Source organism: Varroa destructor, unplaced genomic scaffold (genome assembly GCF_002443255.2).
Source record: "Varroa destructor unplaced genomic scaffold, Vdes_3.0 BEIS01000005.1, whole genome shotgun sequence".
NCBI classification, from domain to species: Eukaryota; Metazoa; Arthropoda; class Arachnida; order Mesostigmata; family Varroidae; genus Varroa; species Varroa destructor.
In genome coordinates this window covers 24,842,178-24,863,591 of record NW_019211458.1, presented here as the reverse complement: position 1 = coordinate 24,863,591, position 21,414 = coordinate 24,842,178, and the positions used below count along the sequence as shown (strand labels likewise).

The window sequence follows — 21,414 nt, the reverse complement described above, 5'->3', positions numbered from 1 at the left end:
ATATATAAATCTGTTAGAGCTTTTGATCATCTGTTGTCGAGCTTGTATTCAGATCTAATATTGAAATGCAGTGCAACCTGCGGATTTCCAGAACGAGTACTGCTTGGTGATCGGTAGAAAAGTTCAGCTCAATTAAAGTAACCTTACCGATGTACGCGGCCAAACCCTGGCGGATTATCATTATCCATGCAATATTTCACTACAACAATATTTACCAAAATGCAAATTGTTCAAAAAACAATTCAAAAATTGCAAAACATTCTACGTAGGTCACAACGGCATGCAAGTAGAACGCCTTAAAATGCATCGATGTCAGCTAGCAATGATCGGTCACAGGACAACGACGGACGCAGGGTTCGGCGTACATCTTACGTTAATCGCATAAAAATTATTTCTATTATGATTATTACTATTGTGATAATCATTACTTGTGTATGTAATCGGCTGAATTTTGTGATGATATATTGTAAGCGTCATTGATTCTGTCTACAAGCATGATATAGGCCCGTCAGGAAAGTGGCGCGCCTCTTTTGTAGCCAAAGCGAGTATGGCCACTTCTAAAGCTGTTAGTGGTTTCATTATCAATGTGAGTACGCATTGTGTTTATTTTAGTATTTCTTTTTCAAGCAATGTTTGCTAGATGATCTTGTTTGGTATGGAGTAACCACTATTTCGGTTATGGAGGGGCGATCAACGTTATCAGCCATGCCATTAAGTGACCGACAGCATAGGTGCACCCTGTTTTCTTTCTGTACCTTGGGCATTGTGGGTAGTAAAGGCCCACTGTTTTTTGAGGAATTCTTGATTGCAGAAATCATCGAAGATAGCACTCGAGGCTGAGATGTCACCAGACCGAGATCCATTTCTATTTAACTCGGACAGTTAGATACAGCACCTGAAATGAAAGCAAAATAATATATATATATATATATATATATATATATATAAACTACGAATGTCATTCTATAGTGAATAGAGGCATCTTTTTCTCCTCTTTTCTTCATATATTTTGGCTCCGCTGGGATCATTTGCTGCTAGAGCTTCTTGCGCCCCTTAGAAGTTAGTCAATTATTAACTGCTAAATTCTCTCTGTGAAATTATAGGAAATAAATCGGGTTGCAAAAATGGGGTAGCAATCCTTAGTTATATACTAGGGCACAAGTAGCGATCCCACCGTGATCGTGACTGCTCAGCGATGTTCTTGCAATTTGTAGTATACAACTGTGCAAACAAAGAAGGAGAAGCTCATATATAGCTTTTTTCCACATTTGGATTCCTGTGGATTTGTTTCAACAATTAGTGGTGACCTTTCTTTTTATTATTATTGAATAAAACCCACATGATCAATCAAATTCTATTTATGCATACGGGGTGTTTGTAACATTCTGCAAACGCATCAGCCATTAGCCACATATAGAACCACGAACTTTTGCTCACTTTTGCGGTATTTGGACAGCGTTGCGCTGCAAGGTTGTGCCATGGCGAATAATAGCTATAGGCTTCTGAGCTAGGGAGCTCGTTTCGGTTAGGCTTTATGCAGCGGTCTCACCAAGTGACTATAGCTGGCTAGAGATTACCATGGGCTTGGAGATCGTAAAGGTCCATCTGTTTGACGGTCATGCTCGGGTCCAATGCTGGGATCAATCTAAGCCATTTTGCCTCTGAACGTAAGTAAGGTCATTTGAGCTGCGTGAAAACTGGAAAACAACGGTGAAAACTATTACAGTGGTCTACAAAAGTTACATATTTCTGCATTGCAATAATGCTAAATAGCTTTATCTACGTAGTTGAAAGCAATAATAGCTTTCAGCCTGGATCTCTAAAGTATGTACGTGTACATGCCACTGAGATTTCAAAAATCAAACCAGCTGATATACGGTCGAACAGAATAGAGCATTCGATTAGTGAGCTCTACGAAACAACAACGAAAGAAATCGCACGATTTTACGTCGCTTGTAAATTTCATTATACTGTATATTTAAGTGTTGAACTGAAGATGATAAGCTATATTTGCGTAGTTTAAATAACTGAAATAACGAATAAAAAAATTCGTTATTTCAGTCTGCTTACCATCCTCTTTCGTAACATACGGCTAGCAAATGAGGAATTTTTAACAAATATTAAATACAACGTATCACCCAAGTTCTAGTAACAAATTCATTATATCTTCGCCGTCACCCTCCACCGCCTCTTCCATTCCCTAATTGATTCGTTCAAACAAGGAATTTTCAAGTTTTTATGTGAATTTTTACTGCGACGTATACAATTATGAAGCTTATTGGCCACTGATTGGAAAAGGTGATCCTCATCATTTGTCATCAAAAGAAGCAATTCAACCTGTTGAGGGACGCCCTTAACAGTTTTTGCCATGTGCAACCTGGCATTTTCATGGAGAAGCATGTTTCGTTTTGGGTTTGTGGGACCTTGGGTTGCCTTATTCACTCGATGCAATCAGGCCATATTCAGGTCCTTGTTGACCGTCTTGTTCTTTAAAGGCGTTTTTCAGTGCGTAAGGCATCTCCAATCTCACTAAATGCAAATTACCTTTTTGAAATAGAAGTAAGCCAAACCCTGGGCTTAGACGTATCAGCCAGAGCTACTTATTTCTTCCTCTGTTTTATGTCGACATAGAGGTTATTTTTCATCACCAGTGATAGTTCTGCACGAAAAAAAAACTACCATTGTGGCTACGTGCTTCTTGGTCGAAAACCCATTGTTCATCTGGACTTTTTATTTTTGTTCTCTGAGCTCAACATTAAGTTCTGTGCATTGCACAACAAAATTGCAACGGTCTTACCAACTAAAGGAAGAGGGGGCACCTTCGAGGGAACCCTGTACGCAAATCAGCACTAAACAGGTCAAAGTAAAAAGGCTATGAAAAGCAAAATTGAATAACATTTGTTCCTAGACGTAATATATATTCTATATAGTTGAACGTTTGTCTAAATTTCTTCACATATTCTTCACACATCGGCAGATTGCAGACTATTGTTTGGCTGATGTGTAACTAATAAAACAGGGTACGGTTTCTGTCTATAAACAGCCAAAGCCTTTGCTGCTTGAAGACGAATGCTTTCTAGGCCACGTTTGGACTAAAATAATATCCGATATCGGAAAACAAACGAGCCGAACACACAGTTTCCGTATTTAGCTAACGACATATGCTTTTAACTTTCCAGTCGATTGACTAACCATAGCTCGCTCGGGGTGAAATGCACTCAGCACCTGAGGGCCGTCGGAGGCCGCGGTATTGGCCGAGCATCGATGTTTCGGACCAAGTTGCGCGACATTATAGAGCAATGAAGTTCATATATTATTGTGGATGTCAGATATATGCATGTACGTTTGCCACAGCAGAACGAATATCTGTCACAGATATAGTCTATCTCTAGTATAAGGCAATGATTAATTCTGTTCCAAGCAGCGGGCAATCTAGTTACGTAAGAACAGCAACAAATGTGGGAAAATTTAAGTGCTGCGCATTGCGTCTAAGGCAAATATAATCTTTAATAGCCCCTACTTATTCAAAAGTATGAGTCGAATGGCCAGCTGATGGCTCTACATAACACGATAACAGACTGATCTGATTTTTTGTTGAAACCAAGCCATCTGACACACTAATTAAAAACACTCTTGCGTTACTCTGCGTTAACTTGTCTCAGAAAGCAATAGCATTAAAATCCAATTCAGCGTAGCTACTTACCAATGGCGCAAGATAACGCGTGCGTAAGTTGTCTTTACCACCTACATAACTGCGAAGTAAAAAGGTCGCGACTACTTCGCTTGCTGTTCAGCCATTTGAGCTCTTAGAGAGGGGCTTGCAATACGATAATTTATTGTGTGCTTGCTCACTTATCAAATACTGTATATATGCATACACGCGCGCATTGCTTAATTATATAATAGATAGCATAGTATATAGAATTATATAATTAAATATATAATAGGATTAATAATATATATATATATATATATATCTTCACGGTAAGAGACACCAGTGTCTTTTGATGATTATAAATATGAAATCATTTTTTATTTAAGCATATATGTTGTGTGGTCATATTGATTACCCACTATCTCGCAACACAGATGAATAGAGTGAATCGTAGAGGTTCTATTTATATTTTAGAACTACATGTAATTGCACAAATTTCGGAGTACCAGATTTAGATGTATCGGCGATGAGATTACCATATACAGCACTTTTTTTATTTTATGAATATAGTCATATATATATATATATATACATATATAGTTGTTGTTTTACAGGGGCTTATGATGTATATTATTATTTCTATCTATGATTATTGTATTCCCAGGTCAGCTAAAAATTTTTCAACGATATGTTCTTTATACTGACAATCTTGTATTGGAGCTTCACTTCGTTTGATGATGACCGATTGCGTATATTTTCTTGTATAGTTTTCTAGTTGAGCTTTTGCTGATTTTCAGATAGTTTTATGCCGCTTGAATTGTGACGGAGTACGCGCGTACATCATAAAAGTGAAGTATATATCAGTAGCAGCTTCTAGGTATTTCAGGCCAATAAAGCCCCTGAAACATTTTTTCAAGATAATGAAAGTTCGTGTCGAATAAGAGAACAAGTGTTTTGCACCGTTCGTTCTACTAAGTGTAGCACAGCCACAATTCTATACATAGAAAAGTTTTGATAATCCTGAAAATCGGAAGGATGTGCTCATCGTTTTCGATTTTTGCTTTTGTTTCTATGTTGCTGCGAATTATGGTTGACTTGGTTCAGGTAACCAACTCTATCTCAATCAAGGACTATATTTCCCAAAATTCTTTTCTTCCGAAGTGTCCTGTTTTGAGAGTTTTGCTTATAACTATAAAAAATGCTTGTCTGACGCGAAGTTCAGCTTCGACTTAGGTAGTAATGCTGACGCTCTTATCTTTTCAGATTCGATCTTTCGATGTTGTATAGCCTTCGATTTGTTGTCCTGTAAATAAGGCGCGTCCTAAGCATACCAATAATATTTACTTGTGTGTATTTCCTTTGTTATTGTACTTTTGTTTAGGGTACCCAAGTTTGTTTTGAAATTCCCCTTTTCCTAGCGTTAGTAACCTCGACAATTTGCCTCGGTGCATGTTTACCGTCGATGTTGTATATGTCCTTCGGCCCTTGTTTCAATACTCGTGGGTTCAAAATCTTTAAATGACTGAGAGTTGACTACAACCTGGCTGATACCTGAACGCACTGTCGACCGTAAGGTCTGGTTGTGATACGAATGTCGTTACTAGACTGTTATCGGCGTGGACCGTAGTTGTTTCGATTTATGTCCTGCCGCTTCCGATACGATCGTCTCGAATAGGACGAGAAATGCTCGAATTTGTGCGAATTTCATACTTTTCTGAAGTGAGCAGTTTCTAAAAACGGAAGACACAGCAACTTTAGCTGTAGCTTGGACTGTCAGAATTTAACTTTCCTACTCAGATATTGTGATGGTAGCCATCAACCTGCATTTATCACAGTTCTATTGAATGCAGTGATTAAAGTTGCATTTCATTTGTGACCTTGCAATCGGAGTGAAAATTACGGTTGTAGATTGTTAATCTTTTCTTCAGATTTAGACCATTTTTCTTTCCTTCTTATTTAAACTACCTTCTTTGCTCGACGCTGAAATTTGAGCAAAAGGTGCAGTTGTTACATCTAATAACTAATAAACAGCAACTTGTCTTCTAGAGCCGCTTTTTGTACAACACAAGACGTCTAAACACGAAAAATACGGAAAATTGATGTTATTCTTTCTAAGCTAGATTAGATGTGGTTCATGTCGAAGGAAAATTAAACGCTACGTTCACGAGCGCGATGAAACGGGGCATAATGATTCAGCTATAATACATCTCGGCTTGATTAGGGTCTGTGTAATCCGGTTATCTGTGGGATTACGAACACTTACTTTCGCAGCCCAGGTATTCTAGCCATGTTGCCAATCGTGGTCACGAACTATGATTTGAACATCGTTACTTACTGACTGTCATCGTTTTTACTTGAAATATTGCGTTAAGGCACGCGGTCAGCAGTGAATTTGGTGACGAGTAGCGTTCTTACCTTTCAACCTCATGTCTTTGAAATCCGAAGTACTGAAAACCTCAGTGAGGCAAGTAAACTACATAGCGTTGAACATGGGCGAAGTGCTGTTTAGATACAACAGGGTGCTGGGTTTAATCGTCCGTGTTGGCAACGGACATGCTGGTATTCGGGCTGGCCAACATGTTTTTCTAGTAGAAGTGCTATGTCATAAGTGCATTCGATGCGTAACGGTTTGAGTGCTATGAAAAATAATAAATGCTAACGAAAAGTGATGTCACTGTGGATCACGCGAGCGCCGATTTAGCCTGCGTGACCCTATGTGACATTTGTCCAAGCGGTGTGGCTTCTAGTCTGTGAGTGACCAGAAAGAAGTAATGTCACTTTATCCAGTGCTCTTGTATACTTTCGTGATCCAGTCAGTGAACGGCATGAAAAAGTAACTGGGGTGGATGATAGCGAATGATAGGTATGGCGCTAGCAACACTGACTATTGTAGTAAGTCAAGTAAAGGGAAAAAATCTCACCATTGTATCTTAGCCAGCATACTTCAGTCACTGCTACATTGAACCCACTCGATGTACATCAGGGCTCGAATAGGTTCGAGCTACCCATGAAGCTTCGATGGCTAAGCGGAACATGTGTTAGCAGCTACACTCGCTGAGCCGCTGGAAAAATAAATGCAATGGAAGGAGAAGCGAGCATATTCTGAAGATCGCTTTGGCCACGTTACGGTAGTTCGATTATATTAATAAAGGCAAATTAAAAGTTATAATTTTATCTAATTTGTCTGAGACTCGCAGAGAAACCCGCGAAAAAGTTTAATTTAAACTCATATTTTACAATATATGATATCTCCATTTCTATTCTGCCGATAAGAAACATATCTGATCGTTAATGAAGACGCGTAACTATTTGCTTATTTTGTAACGTAGCAAAACTACGACGTAAAGCGTTTATTTCGTTAATTTTGATAACCGCTCGTTGACCATTTATTTTAATGGATAGTTAGACAGCGTTATTCCTTAGAGGCGTCGTACAAGCACTCGACAATTTACCTGCCCCTCAATAGCTTACAGACGACCATATGCATGAATTAGATGTGTATAAAATCTGCCCAAATTCCCATCTGCCCAAAGTAGGCAGCACATCCATCGCGATCTTTTCTTTGAAATTGTCGCCACTATCGATAACTGAAGTGCAGTTCCGCTACTTCCGACTTCACCTGCTGTCTCCGAATACCCGGAGAAAATATTACTCTTTAGATATCGGACTCTTGGCGTATAAGATGGGTGATTACAGTATACGTAGACAGTCATAAATTCCTTATCTGTTATACCATGAATAATAGGGTCAGTAAAATAAATGATTGTCTCGGAAAGTAGTTCGCGTAGTTTCGGTTGCGTGTCACTGTTGTATTTTTTGCAGTCATCTCTACTGCTGTAACAATAGCCGCGATTGTAAATTACATTATCTGTACGTATTGCACGTATTTTGCTTCTATGATGCCGGCCACAGTCGCGTGGGGGGCGGGTGGGTGATAGCGTGTCTGCAAACGATCACAAACGAAGCCCACTTCCGTAAATGAAGACCAATTGCGAGATATATTGCATGGCCCGTTGCCTATTATTTCTCTGGCTGCGTAATGTTAGACGCCATCGCGTCACAAAACGATACACCGGGCAAATTTGCGCTACAAAAACTCTTTTGTTGTAGTTTAACGGACAGAGCCGGTAGATTTGGTCGTTGCGAACTTTTCCACAACAACAGCACCCGAAGGCCACCAAACAGGTAGCTGTTATGCTGCGATAGCTTCTTTAGTTCGTGCTACCCACAGTGTAGTTTTGCGCTCAAATCTTCCGCGCAAAAAAGCGGCCGCGACAACCGTATTCGATGTCCTCTGCTGTTTGTAACAATGCGAGCCTGCGCCTGTAGTCGTTGAGGTAGGCATTCGAATAGGTCTAAGTATGGCAACCTAGGCCGAGAACCTGAGACACAGCAAAGATGCGTCTGTCTGCCCAAGCCTGTATGATCTGTTACACGGTCAGCCTGTTTTGCCTTTCTGCAAAAAGTAACATAAGGAAACAACTTGTTGATGACCGACTGCTGTGTCTTGTTTGTCAGCGCATCTATAGCTGTATCGTTCTATACCAGTAATCTATACTGAAGTTAGGATTAATAAATAAATTTACATGGACGATATTAATAAACGGAAATCATCTGTTCTTTAAAGTACACTGAAATATTTGATTGGCAATTGTACTTCTTTTGTATTGAGAAAGGCCAGAACCGACGAATTGACGGTTGACATAAAAAACCTGAATTACGACGCTTTTCTCCATATCTTATAACCACTTGATTAGCGAGGTTGTAACTGTATAGTTACAGCGGCTCGCCATTGTTGCTAAGAGTAACAACGGTATCAGCTGTTCAAATCTGTCGGCTTAATTACTCTACGCCGAAGCCTTAAACGACTTCCTGGTCGTTTCCCTTATTTCCTACTGCAGTGTAGCATTTCGAACCGTGGACAAATCATAAAAAAATCAAAAAAGGGAGCGAGTGTCATTATCTGAACACGATATTAGTCAGAGTGATTCGTAATAATTGTCACTGTCGATTAGTATCAAAAACGCCCAGATGCCCCTCTCCTGGACGTCACTATTATCATTGTCAAAAAGATGATGCATAATAACCAGTGATTATAATGGTCTGGGAACGCTGAAGAGGTATAAGTCATTATTCCCGCTCCTAAAATTTTAACATGATGAAGTCGTATGAACGGTAGTTTGAGATAAAAAGGATTCATTCTGAGTCCACAATGGCAGATAGCATATTCTTGTCGAACATGACAAATTTGCTTTGACAAAATGGCTCAGTCGGTTGCATTAAGTTTGTTATTTTCCATATGTACTGTAATTTAAGTTTCCATTGATTATAGATAGTCCACCTTGACATATTGAATTGGACCTTAAATAGAACTGTGCAAAATTATCCAAAAAAAATAAAGTAGCAAATGGACCGCATACTTTGGACGCTCAAAAACGTTGTTTTTTTTTGTGGCCAGCTCTCAAATTGGAGGGCTTCTAAGATTCCAACTTTGTTGTCCCTTTTACACAGTACTCGAAAGCCCTAAGGCGTGCACGTTCGGCCTCGGGGTCGTAGATGCCGGCCCCTGTAGGTGCCACCCCATCGGCTTTTTTTTCTTTCTTGTCTTTTCCATCTTGTGGAGATACCTTCTTGAGAATCAGATGCCCTTAAAACTGTCTTTTGCAAGTCTTCGGATTCGAACACATACCTTAGCAAGACTGACTTTGATACCAGCCTCGGTGCCACCTAAACCATTAGCCAACAAACAATTGCCCTCTATAAGAGAACCAACAAGAGTTTCCTGTAGGATTGTCAAAAGCCGAACTTTCCGTATCATGTCCCCAGCGGATGCAGTGTACCAATAAATAAAAACGCAAGTATCGCTACAATTCCCTCAAAGCCACATGTAAACTTCGTCGTGTTTACCGTTACGATAATGGCCTATATTGGTGACAGATGTAACCACTGCTTCTGCCCTTAAAATAACAAAAAAACAGTACCATTATGTAGAGTTGTCTGAGGATCGCTGCGATCGTAAGCTTTGGCTTTAAACGCTAGTTTCTAAATCCGATCTTGGCTTCTATTATTTTTCACTGAACCTGCGCCTAAGCGTTCCAACTTTCCTAAACCGGCTCTTTCTGCGATACGATCTGCTTCGTACCTTAGATCTGGACGGTCGGTGTTACAAATCTCACGAACCGAGACCCTCGTCCTGCTTGCGAATCGCTGAGAAAGCTACCGACCAAAGCGTAAAGGCCGCTTGTGACATCTAAGCTTTTCCCAGCATTTTACAATTGCTGTTATTGTAATAAATTGTAACATTACTTAAGTATTAGCCGATGCGAAAGCCAATGCAGTATTTAGGTTATCGAGTTGAACTAGTAATAATAATGACGATTTTAGGAATGGTTAGAAAATGTATTACATCAGAGCTACATCCCGTTATGTCCAAGTGGCGAACATCTAACTTCCTGTGACCTTATAATGAAAGATCTCTCAGCACGAACTTTAAACGACTGTATCTTAATTTCTTGCAATTGTAAATAAAGGTCTAGCAAAGGACACCGCGAGGAATTTCAACTCCTATTTCTCAGATCAAGGTCGTTATCAGATCAAGCTACAAGATTCAGACGACACTATTCGAAAGGTCAGCCTCTAGGAATCTTAGAAAACGAATCGTACGAACGGTCGAGGAAGGAGATCTGGGCAGCGAAGCCTTGATTCTGTAGTAGCAAGCATCTGTCGATTGATTTCACGTAACAGGTATGGCTGTACAATCAGCACGCGTATGCGATGCCTGACAAGCTTGGCTACATAAAACAGCTATTCCAACGACGGCAAAAACCGGATCGTAGGACAGATGCGTTATCTATAGTCTTGGCCTATATACAACCTCTAGGCGCCTAAGTGGCCTATGCACATTCTGCTAAAGGAAATTTGACAGCATCTATGGCCATTTCGGTATACTCGATTGATTCTTTTCATTGTTGCGTCTGAGCACACGTTTCGTACATTCGTTCAAAATGTAAAAACAATTGCCTGCGTAGATACGTATTGCGTCTTTAAGCTGTGCAATTATATTCTTCCGTCGACTGTACACACCATATATAAATTCTAAGCCACTTGTGATAAAGCTTCGCACTGTCTGACAAATTAATAGCTCATCGAAGCTTTGCTCGGTTTGTTTGCTTCCTGTAGAGATAAGAACTTTTGTATGTTCGGCGCGTATGCGTGACTCGGTAAATGGCAAAGGTCCATGGCACGAGCGCGGTACAACCTGAGAATCGTTTGCTCTAAATCTCTAAAAATAGATCTCTAGAAATTACCTCCAACATGTTCACGAAAGGTAATTGTAGAAAGTAGGACGCTAAGCCTAGCGTAAGTAATGGCATTTTGCATCCGTACTCTAGCAGAGAGTCGAATATGCTCAGACGAATTTTATAGACTTTATTATCGGATCATGGAGGGACACACAAATTGGTCATCGGCCACTTCTTGACTAACATGTAGTTGAAAATAAAATTGCATTACAGGTATAGCACGTTATCTACTACGAAGATTTTTATGCAAACAGCTATAAACTGCTCATTATTATAACTAGGAGAAATAATTATTGTCGATTTTTTGAATGAATTTAAAATTTTGTTACTTGTGCATTATAATTTCAGGACAGTATTTCAAAATGTAAAATTTATGCAGTCAGTAGAAACGAACCTTAGACTTAAAAAAAAAAAACTTCTTTAAGTGTTTTTGTGATAATATTTCATCGTCCGCATTCGAGGCAACGACTCTTGCACTGGTCAACGGTACAGCTACATGGGGTGATCGCTCTTCATTTTTTAGCCACTTGCAATGTTTCCTTCTTGTCCTTCCATCTTTTCGTGTAACGGCACGGGACAGAGTGACGAGTAACCGAAGAGTAAATGCACTTTAAGGTATTTTGTAAATATTCATTGAATTTTACAAAGAGAATAAAGTAGGTTAAGAGCTGTTTTCAGGTTTATACTATGCGTGTCGTCTATGCAAGATCAAGCTAAGCTACAGTCCTTTTTCATCTTCGGGTAACAGCAAGATGGATTGCCTTCGACCGAGCGGCGTCTATATCTATATTTCATAGGAGATTACTTCTGTAGACGCATTCGTATAGGTACACTACTTCTGTATTTATGCAAGCTAGTAACATAGGAACGGTAAATTGTGTCAGTAATCCAGATCGGTGCAAAATTTCGTGTTTCGCTAAACCCTGTCAGATGTCTGGCCTTGCCAATTTGCTTGTATAATACATGCGACGCATATATGATTTCTTCTGGTGAAGCGATAACTGTTGGAGTTTGCAATGGCCATAGGCCATTGCAAACTCCAACAGGGTTATAGTCTCCTTATTTTTACATATAGGTCTTTCAACCTCGCACTTTTTGTACTTCTGCGGTAGCTGACATCAGCGCCTGTTTCTACCGTGCGAACCCGCAACCGCATGTCAATTCCATCAGCATCGATATGTTTTCGTAGAATGATAATTGCTACCGGCGATTTACTGAACTCCTGCGTTTTGAGTCATACTTACACATCATCTATACGCAGTAGCGCTTCTTCCATTTTTTGAACAAAATTTTTCATCGGTTTAGTTGACAGCGGCCACAAACAATGGAGATGACGAGATTCCCGTCATTTTTTCCCGGAAGACGCACCGGTTGCACTCCGCCAATTCCTCAGCTTCTCCATTCTCAACGAATGTTCGCAGCCTAACCCCTTCCAGTCTAGCCACATGCTCGGGTTTCCATTTCCTTCTATTTTTAAGTCATCAGTTCGATAACACGTCGACGTCGGTCCGGCCTCACAGGAACCGAGAGGGAAGACGTATAGATGAGTTGCTCGTCTGGCTGCTGAATAAGAAGCTCCGCAAAAACTACTATAAATGCTTATTTGCTGATATTACACAAGAATCTTTTTTCGTTTACTTTTTTTTTGGCAACATTCGTTTGTACATTTGCTAAACACGTGTTGTTGTCGGTGTATAGGAACAGATATGGGAACTTGTTCGAACTTGCCACTTGTTTATTAGCGCGTAACACCGAAAACCTATTCGATCGTGATCTTTCACGTCTATTGGGCTAGCTAGGTTGAACCAATTGAAAGAAGTTCGGCAAATACTAAATGAAACATTTCTTTTAAATGGTGTAAATAATTGCTAATTGAAAGTGTTAGCGCGTGATTTTCCTCAATACAGAAGCTATATATTACGTAAGGACAGATTTTGACTGGAGTCGACCTATCCGAGCTTAACTTTCGACCTCACCTGGGCTGATACGCTCGTCCTGGTGTACGTTTGCAATCCAACAAGACAGCTGTTTACTGTTAGTGTGAACTGTTTGCCGTGCGACGTAACCGACGTATTGATTCTATTCACGAAACGTCACCCTCCGCCACTTGAGCTGTCAGCCGACGTCATATTCCGCCATTTGTAGCCAAAGGATCAATTTTAGTTGTATTTAGTATGACACCGTTACGTAGAAGACCATGCTTACCTGAACTTTTTTGCACCAGTTTAGATTAGAGGCACAGATTGAACTGCTTCACTTTAAAAACATTCAATATTACCAAAAATTAAAGGAATTTCGTTATTTTGTTCGAGGAAAAACTTCTCAAGAAGTTTAGTAGCGTCTTCGCCGTCCCACCGTCCTCACAACTTCCTCGTAACTTTTTCATAGATACTTACCAAAAACCTTTGCTGGAAAACGAACCTCATTATCAAACAGAGCAGCAGATGCCATGAGCAGTAATACACATGTAGGATACAGATAGAATAGAAATAGCGTTTCATAATAAGGTGTACTACCATTAGCATGCTAGGGATGATGTATCATTCTTGCGCCCTTCGTTGGCCGAGCGCCGTTTCGTGCATCGCTTCAAAGCCGTTCGCTGGAATTTTTTCATTTTTTATGGTAACAGCTCTCTCATCTGGTGAATTCATGGACTTGATTCGTGAACTATCAGGAAACTCCATTATTCCTATTACAGTATGTACTAATATTAGCAAAAATTACTGCCGAACTGATAACCCGGTAGTTAATCAACGGAACAAAAGATGTACGAATTTGAGAATCGTAGGAAAACCAGAATGGGAAGCAGCTGGAAGCGTGTTATTGATAGCAGAGCAAGCAGGATACGTATAATGGTGGCTAAGTTAAATTGTAAGTAAAAACTTTATCGCAGGTAGCATATTGTTACATACAAGGACAAAAAAAGTTCACTTTCATCAGCATAAATATTTATTACTCAAAAATTAAATGCCAATGCCATTTGTGTCTGTATAGACATGAGGTCACGGAGTGAAGTATGTCCGCAAGCCTGCCTTTGTTGTTACCAGCAACTGTTTACCTTTTAGGTGCTCTTTAATACATGACCTTTTAATTTTCAGTTTTAACTCATCTGATTAGCAAGACAAACATTCATCTTAGGTCGTTGTTTGCACTGTATTATAACACACTACTGAAAGAAGCATTCAAGCATTACATTTAACATCAAGCCAAGTCGATAAGGTATCAGGCACGAAGTCGTCTACGAGACTGAGTTGAGAAATGTAAAACGACAAGCTTAGCTTGACATTCTTGAAGCTTTTATTTTCTTCATCGTCAAGCAACAGCCCACATTCGCTTGTCATGCCACAGACCGTAGACAAAGCAGGCCGACATACTTTGGCCAACAAATCACCCTGTTTGCTTGCGGCCAGAATTTTGTTCTACTGCGCACAGACGACGATAGCCACCGCCTGTAGAAGAGAATAGCCAAACGCTCACTCGGTGCTGACGGCAGTAGCAGCAGCAATAAGCATGGCGGCGCACGGCCGCATGGAGTATATGGGCACTGGAGAAATCTTCACGCAACATCCTAACCCGAACACCGTCACACATGCTTTGAGCGTGGTGGTCAATGATGCGCCCTACGCTGTATGCAGCTGTACGAACTATGCAGAGATAGTGTGAGCATTCCTCCATTCGTGTGCAACGCATGTATAATATGTGATTCTCAATCTTCATTCTGAGTATTTCTTTTTCCACAAAAATGCAGTTCCCACTAGTGAGACCCCCCACACCACAGTCGAAGAACAACGACGTTTGAAGCCCCTATCAGAGCGGATAGGCGAACAGCAGCAGCACCAAAAGTTGCTGCTACGCTACCATTAAACGGTTCACTTTATTTTCCAGATGCCTGATAAAAATACTCGGTGGTGTTATGAATACTTACGCAATAGTCGTTTTAGTCTTAGGCCAGTTTACCCAGAGACGACGATGAGGATGTCACAACGATGAGTCGCATTGGCCATCGTTTTACGACCTCCAGGTGTGCGTTATTCACGCCAGAGATCGTTAAACACGACTTTCTTCGCGACCCTGTCAACTTAACTATATTAACAACGTCTGCATCGACAACGGCATAGGATCGAGCAAGAGCAAACACTAAGTCGTTTGCGTCAGCGAATTGCAACGGCATCTTTCGCCAATGGGAAGGGGGGAGCAGGGCTAAGGAGATGCCTTCTAGGGCTTCTGTTGCCGCTGTTGGTCGTAATGGTGGTCTTTTTGCGGGATGGCCAAATATGCAATAAGATATCGCTCCTGAAACGGAAACAAGAGCAGATGCATTACTGCAATAAGAAGCCCTGCCATTGAGTACGCGCGTATCTCTGCGTGACTGTAGGCCTCTAAGACTTTAAAGCCATGTATCGGTACATCTACGCTTTTCAGTGGAGAGACAGGCAGACTCGAGTACGCAATAAAGTAAATAACATATCGGTGCCATATTTGCGTGGGCACTGAGGCGATAAAAATTAGCTGTTTAAGAGGTACATGTAGTCAACAAGTGGTGTTCACAAAATACGTAGGCGACCTAGTTATAGTTACACGTATATACAAAAATTCGACGATTGCCTATGTCAAAGCGTTCTAGCTAATCTTCTAATATGAATGGGTAGGGAAACGAGAATCGAGTTTTTATTAATACTCCTGCAACTGATGAACAAAACAAAGCTCAAAATAGAGCGATCTCACTTGTGCTGTAAATAGCAGCTTATTAAGCTATTCTTAGAATGGCATGATCGTAGCAACGTTTGTTGTGTTTTTGAGCAAGTGTTTGTATACTGCACTCATCGACACGTAAAGTGGTTTAGATTTAGAAAATGGCTCTAGTCAATCCTCGGTTTTTATTGGAACGTAATGATTCTTTGCTAATATGGAACCGGAGGTAAAAGTCAAGTTTTTTACGATGTCACCATAACGTTGACGTATTCGTAATAGAAATGGATAGACGGATATCACGGAATGATTGCGTACGACGTGGGTGAGAAGCAAAGAGCTCGCCAAATTCAGTGGTCGTTGTGGTGCGAAACAAAACACATCTCGATACAAGCTTATGCAATCTTTGGAAAGCTTCTTAAGGCCAATAGAGAATTTAATATAATAACGCACTTCAAATATCAGCCATACTCAGTCACATTGGTTTCTATATATGCGATAATAATGCTAGGATAGCTTTGAGTCACCCCTTGTTGATCTGTTTCGATAAATAGCCAATACGACAGTTCGCTCATAACCGTGCGCAATAAAAATCCACCACCAAGGATCATAATTATCGCACATTTCCCTGCCAAGGAAGGCCGCTAATCTCGGCGATGACAATTATCGGGAATCAGAGATTTGGAAACGAATAATATACGATCAGTCAGCGTCCCGCTCACTGCCATTCATCGCATTAATGGTGGCCAACGATGGCGTGTTCCGCTTTGTCCGTACTTGCTGTTGTTGCGACCAGAACTTTGTATCTGCTGGGTATGAGTTCGTGCGTGATCTGACCGTTCAGTCCTGTCACAATGCATCGTATCCGATGGGCCCAAAGGGGCACGGCGTTGCGGCCGTTCGTCAGCGGCTGCTTACGATGGCGCAGTAAATCTTAGCAAAGAGCTGGTAGTATACTGTGTGGCGGCGGTGGTAAAAATAGGAAACTGTTAGCTGGGGCCCGGTTCCTATCCCGCCATCCCACGATTGATACGACTGCTTTGTAGCCTAACCTAGGTGACAGACGAGGCAGAAATGGATGCACGCGCCTTAGCTAACGTATCGACGCCTAGCTTAGTTTAATTAACCTCAGTTCCATACATCATAACTCTAGGACGGATATGCGGTAGATCCAGAAACTCCCTTCATCAGAGCCGCTCGACTTACCGATTGAGCTGGCGGCCCGAGCATTGCTTTCGATAATAGTCGTTTATTGTAGGTACTGTATTTTGATGGCGTTAGCTAGAGGTTACCGTTATGTTTTGCCTATTTTATTCGTAGCTTCGTCCGCTGCTGCTACTGGTAAAAATTGCGACTATAGCGGTGACTTTGTGTGGACAGTAATAACGATGATGATCGACGGAAAGCGACCTGAAACAGCGGAAAACGCAACATGCGATAAAGTGGTAAATTTGGGACGAAAATCGAAGTGGAGACATCACGGTTTTTAGTACCAATTACTGGCAAATATTGACAGATTAGTTAGTTCCAGCTATGATTTTTGTGGTAGTTAAGTACATTAGACGTGCTTCATGAACTTGTTTGTTTTCTAACTTGAAGGAAAATGCGGCTTAGAAACCTACTTTTAAACGTAGGAGATGCAATTCGCACCATACGAGACATTCATTCACGGGTTATACGTTTTTCTCCTCATAGATTCGAAGGGATCTGACCACATCGTCATCATTATCGTTTCATCTAATTCCTTTACCTCACCTTTCCTATACAGGACAACTCTAGACTGTATCAATACCATCAAACGAAATAATTGCATATTGACAATATTACTGCCAATGTTTAGTTTCAGCCGAGCTCAAAAATAGTGGGGTCTTCATGAAAGTTCTGTCCGTTTTTGCAGTAGGATGTAAAGCGCACACCTAACGCATTCATAGGCTAACCAACATAGTACACGAGCGTATGGGTTCGTTGGCTCAGTTGCGATCACTCGAAGGAAAGGAAGGGCGAATTACTGCCACCAAAAGCGATACAAATCATCAGTACGTAGGGCATATAAGTCCTTTTCCAAGGACAATTTTGCCTACGAGTGGGAGGTACTACCGTTGCTGGTAACCACCACGGTTTCGACAAGCGATAAAAATTTACGCGCTCGTAAGCCTTCTTGCTTCGTCTCTTTTGAACATGAGATTCTCAACAAGGTATTTTCCAGTTTTACGAGGACACTCAATGGCCCCTAAACCATTACTCTACTGACCGGCATTGCGCTGATAGGATCAAAAACAGATGCAACATCACGCACGCAGTTGCCAGCGTCTGCCACAAACGCTGATTGTCAATGATTATACTCAGAACGAGTTGGAAATGTAGGCTAAGACGCCCGACTCGATTAGATACAACAGTAGTCCTGAAAGAGGCCCTTAAGGAATGCCACTAGGTCTAATGTATCCTCGATTGTATGGTCGTACGATTCGACTTCTGATCTATCGGTTCTTTCCTGGTTGCTTTTATACATTTGGTCTTGCTGTCTGAGTATTTCCTTCGACCTATTGCTAAACGGTTAGCAAAGTGAACGAAAAGCTGGCGCTTGAAGGGATCTGTTGTCAATAGCGAATTAGAAATGAAATTGATCGGTAACGTAAAGCTTGTTACAACCAAGAATGAACCATGGTTATTTTGACAAGATTCAACCAACGTCCGAAAACGCTGCGGGTGTGCCAGTTACCAGTAGAGTAGATTGCGTCTGCCCTGGTAATTATTGTAATAATGCTATATATATATATAGGTCTCGATTGAGAATTGTTTCTTTTGTTTTGTGTCTAAATCTGTATCTAAAACAAAATAGATATTTTGACAGTGATGTTTATCCAATATAGCCCCCATTGACAGCGATAACAGCTTATATTCGGGACTAACCACTAAAAAATAATTTTCAAATATTTCTTCTTTGCCCTTTGATAGTAATTGTCCGTCAAGCAATACTAACGTGAATTTGCTAAAGCAGTATTCAAATGCGCACCATACAGATAATAGCGATGAAATTAAAATTTGGGATAACAAGAGGTCGAAAGTTCCGAAAATGCAAAAGCTAAACACGGTTAGAAAGTTAAGCAGTGCAACGAAGCGGAAAAAACTTGAAAAAAATTAACCGCTCAAGCTTCTTAGGACCATCAAATTGGCAACTGATATTCCCTCTGTAAAACGGCCGTTATTTATTTGTAAAATTATACATAAGAAAATATATATCCAAGATGGCTTTGGGAGTAATTTCAAGCTCTTTAAATCTAAACACACTTTTGAAAACTTCCGGTTCGCCTCATGAATGTTATCTTCAGATTTTCTAAAAGCCGCACGAAAACTGGCGATAGCATACACCGGCAATTTCAAGCAAAGCGGGTATTTGTCCAACAATTGGATAATAGCTTAATTTCCGAGAACGACGCTTTTCAGCTCGCCATGACGAGCTTGTCGTTTTACCCTAGAAAAAAAACCTGGTTTCATCTAGAACCAGGAGCAGTCGATGAATGCGTCACCCTCATCATATATATACGATGCTACGACTCCCATAAGCAGATCGCACCTAAGTACGACCATATTGTCAATTGTTGACAATACATTGTTGGTGCTGTTACAACATTTATCTATGGTTTATTGTTGCATCAGATAACAAGTTTACGTCTGCAATGGACGCTATCCATGTATTCGGGGCGCAGCAAAGGCAAGAACGAGACATTCCATATATACAGTAATATTGCTAGTGGAAATGCGTTGGACCCCTGTGTAAGTGTTTTTTTCCAAACTAAATCTTCCAAACTAATTTACGAAAAGTTGAGTAGAGTAATAACTACTATCAGAGTGTATGCGTCATAAGGCTGAAACATCTAAATCGTCACCTTTTTAGGGAAATTATATACTACTGGAATTTGGAATCGATCTATTTTTAGTGTCAGAATTCAAATACCCAGCTATTGTCGTTTGTTTCAAACACGAAGTGTTTCTTTTCCGTACATTTTATATGTATCTAATGGTCTCAGTTTATGTTTATGCCCTACCTATAGTAGGAGAAGATAGAATGTCGGCGTTTTATTCAGGTACTCTCAACACGCGATAATGTTCACTGCTATAATTAGAAAGTGAACGACATGCATAGTATGGAAATAGCATCTGCCGATGTGGACCTTACGGAACTAGTAGACCTCTTTCAGGATGATGGTATATGGGAGAGAATTATGTATCGGCACTTTCTATGCAATATAGTTAACGATTAGAAACCCAACGAATGATTTGGGCAGGACCTACTACCAATAGCTTTTTCGACCACCCGATTCGTGTATCGGGGTATCTCTCCAAAGGTAGGATACGTGCATAATAAGCAATGAAGAACAAAATTGAAATTTTGATTAAGGTGTTTTTTTTACGTTGTGTCTTCATTGTATATCCCTAAAACTATTGTGCCTTAGATTTTTGCTCTCGTACAAAGGGTTACAATGAATCACAAACATATCCTGTGTTGACACGAATAAGGGATTCGGGGATAAATGCCAAATCACCGAAATACTTCCACGATATGGGCATAAAACGAATACAGATTTATCATAGTTAATCAATAAATTTTGGAGCTTTTAATCAGCGTCATTTGCATATTGAACTTCTACTTTGTGCTGTATAAAAACAATTACTTTAAATCAGCTTCGTAACTCTCATCTTACATGAATCCTAGATTTGTCCGGCAAAAATCATGACATTCAGAAAATAGCCAGTTTTCTGCGATAATTATCATTATACTTTGTTAATAGCTGACTGCGGCGATTTTCACTTTTGTCCCTGCCATATTATTAACTTACTATAGTTAAATTACCCAAGCAAAAGTCTTCAGCGATTACCACAGTGCAATCATAACAAGTTATGTACTTCAATCGCAACTTAGCCTAATACTAGGATAACGCAGTGACCAAATATGACGCTTCTTAACAAGTTAGTTACTAGTTATTTATATACTTAAATTATAGGCCTATCGTAAACACAGAGTAGCTACTGTCAAGTTCAATAACTTACCTATAATACTTACTGTTATACGTATACGTGCTAAGTGGTTCTGAAAATAAGGCAAAATTCGTTTTCGCTATTTTGACTTTGAAACTGTAGACGATCTCTTGAATTCGCATCAACCATCTAATCGCAGCTTCTTTACCATTATCGGATGCCATAGACACAATAGACGATAGTCATATTGACAAAACACTTGCTCTGAAAGACCAGTACGTCGGACTAGGTCTATCCAAATAGATCCAGAAGAATCATGAATAGATCTGACCATTTTAGCTCCTAAGGAGCCTTTCAACCTGTACCCAGTTACCGCGGCGCTTGTATACGCAGATCTGTATGTATATACTTGTTAACCTGGATAATTAATCAATTCTTTACAATAATTTGCTGCTATTTACATTTCTGTCAATTAGGCCTTGAGCAGAACTCTGCAACTATGAACATATTCGGGGTTACGGGCACTACGTTCCTATGTCGTACGTTGGTTTTTGGAAATTCAGCAATTCGAGCGAAAGAAAACCAATAAGAGTTCAAGGACTTTTACAGCGCCTCGTATTCCACTCGTGGTAGTTATTCAAGTGACCTTTCATAAAACAGGGTCAATGTCAGGCCATAGATACGTTTTATCGTCCGTAAAAAAGTATATAGATACGCAAACTAAATTGAGTCACACACGGAATACATCCGTGCCTATTTAAAAAGTCTGCCTGCAAAAGACCTAAATAAAAT

At 40.3% G+C, this 21,414-nt stretch overlaps 1 protein-coding gene across 4 annotated transcripts in view; it reads right to left on the bottom strand.

The window, feature by feature from the left end:
• The window catches only part of tws (protein phosphatase 2 regulatory subunit tws), a 54,696-nt gene that overhangs the window by 25,469 nt on the left and 7,813 nt on the right, over positions 1-21,414 (bottom strand). Inside the window, exons 1-5 of one of the 4 annotated variants that reach the window (XM_086990070.1) lie at positions 14,882-15,249; positions 12,933-13,068; positions 12,201-12,542; positions 1,438-1,697; positions 756-895 (exon numbers count right to left, since the gene is read on the bottom strand). The exons of 1 other annotated variant lie outside the window; for it this stretch is intronic. In XM_086990070.1, coding sequence (XP_086846196.1) covers positions 756-863 — 108 coding nt within the window. In that variant the 5' untranslated portion in view covers positions 864-895; positions 1,438-1,697; positions 12,201-12,542; positions 12,933-13,068; positions 14,882-15,249. Of the gene's footprint in view, positions 1-755; positions 896-1,437; positions 1,698-12,200; positions 12,543-12,932; positions 13,069-14,881; positions 15,250-21,414 lie in introns of those variants that run through there. 2 more of the 4 variants (XM_086990069.1, XM_086990072.1) reach the window with 2 other exon arrangements.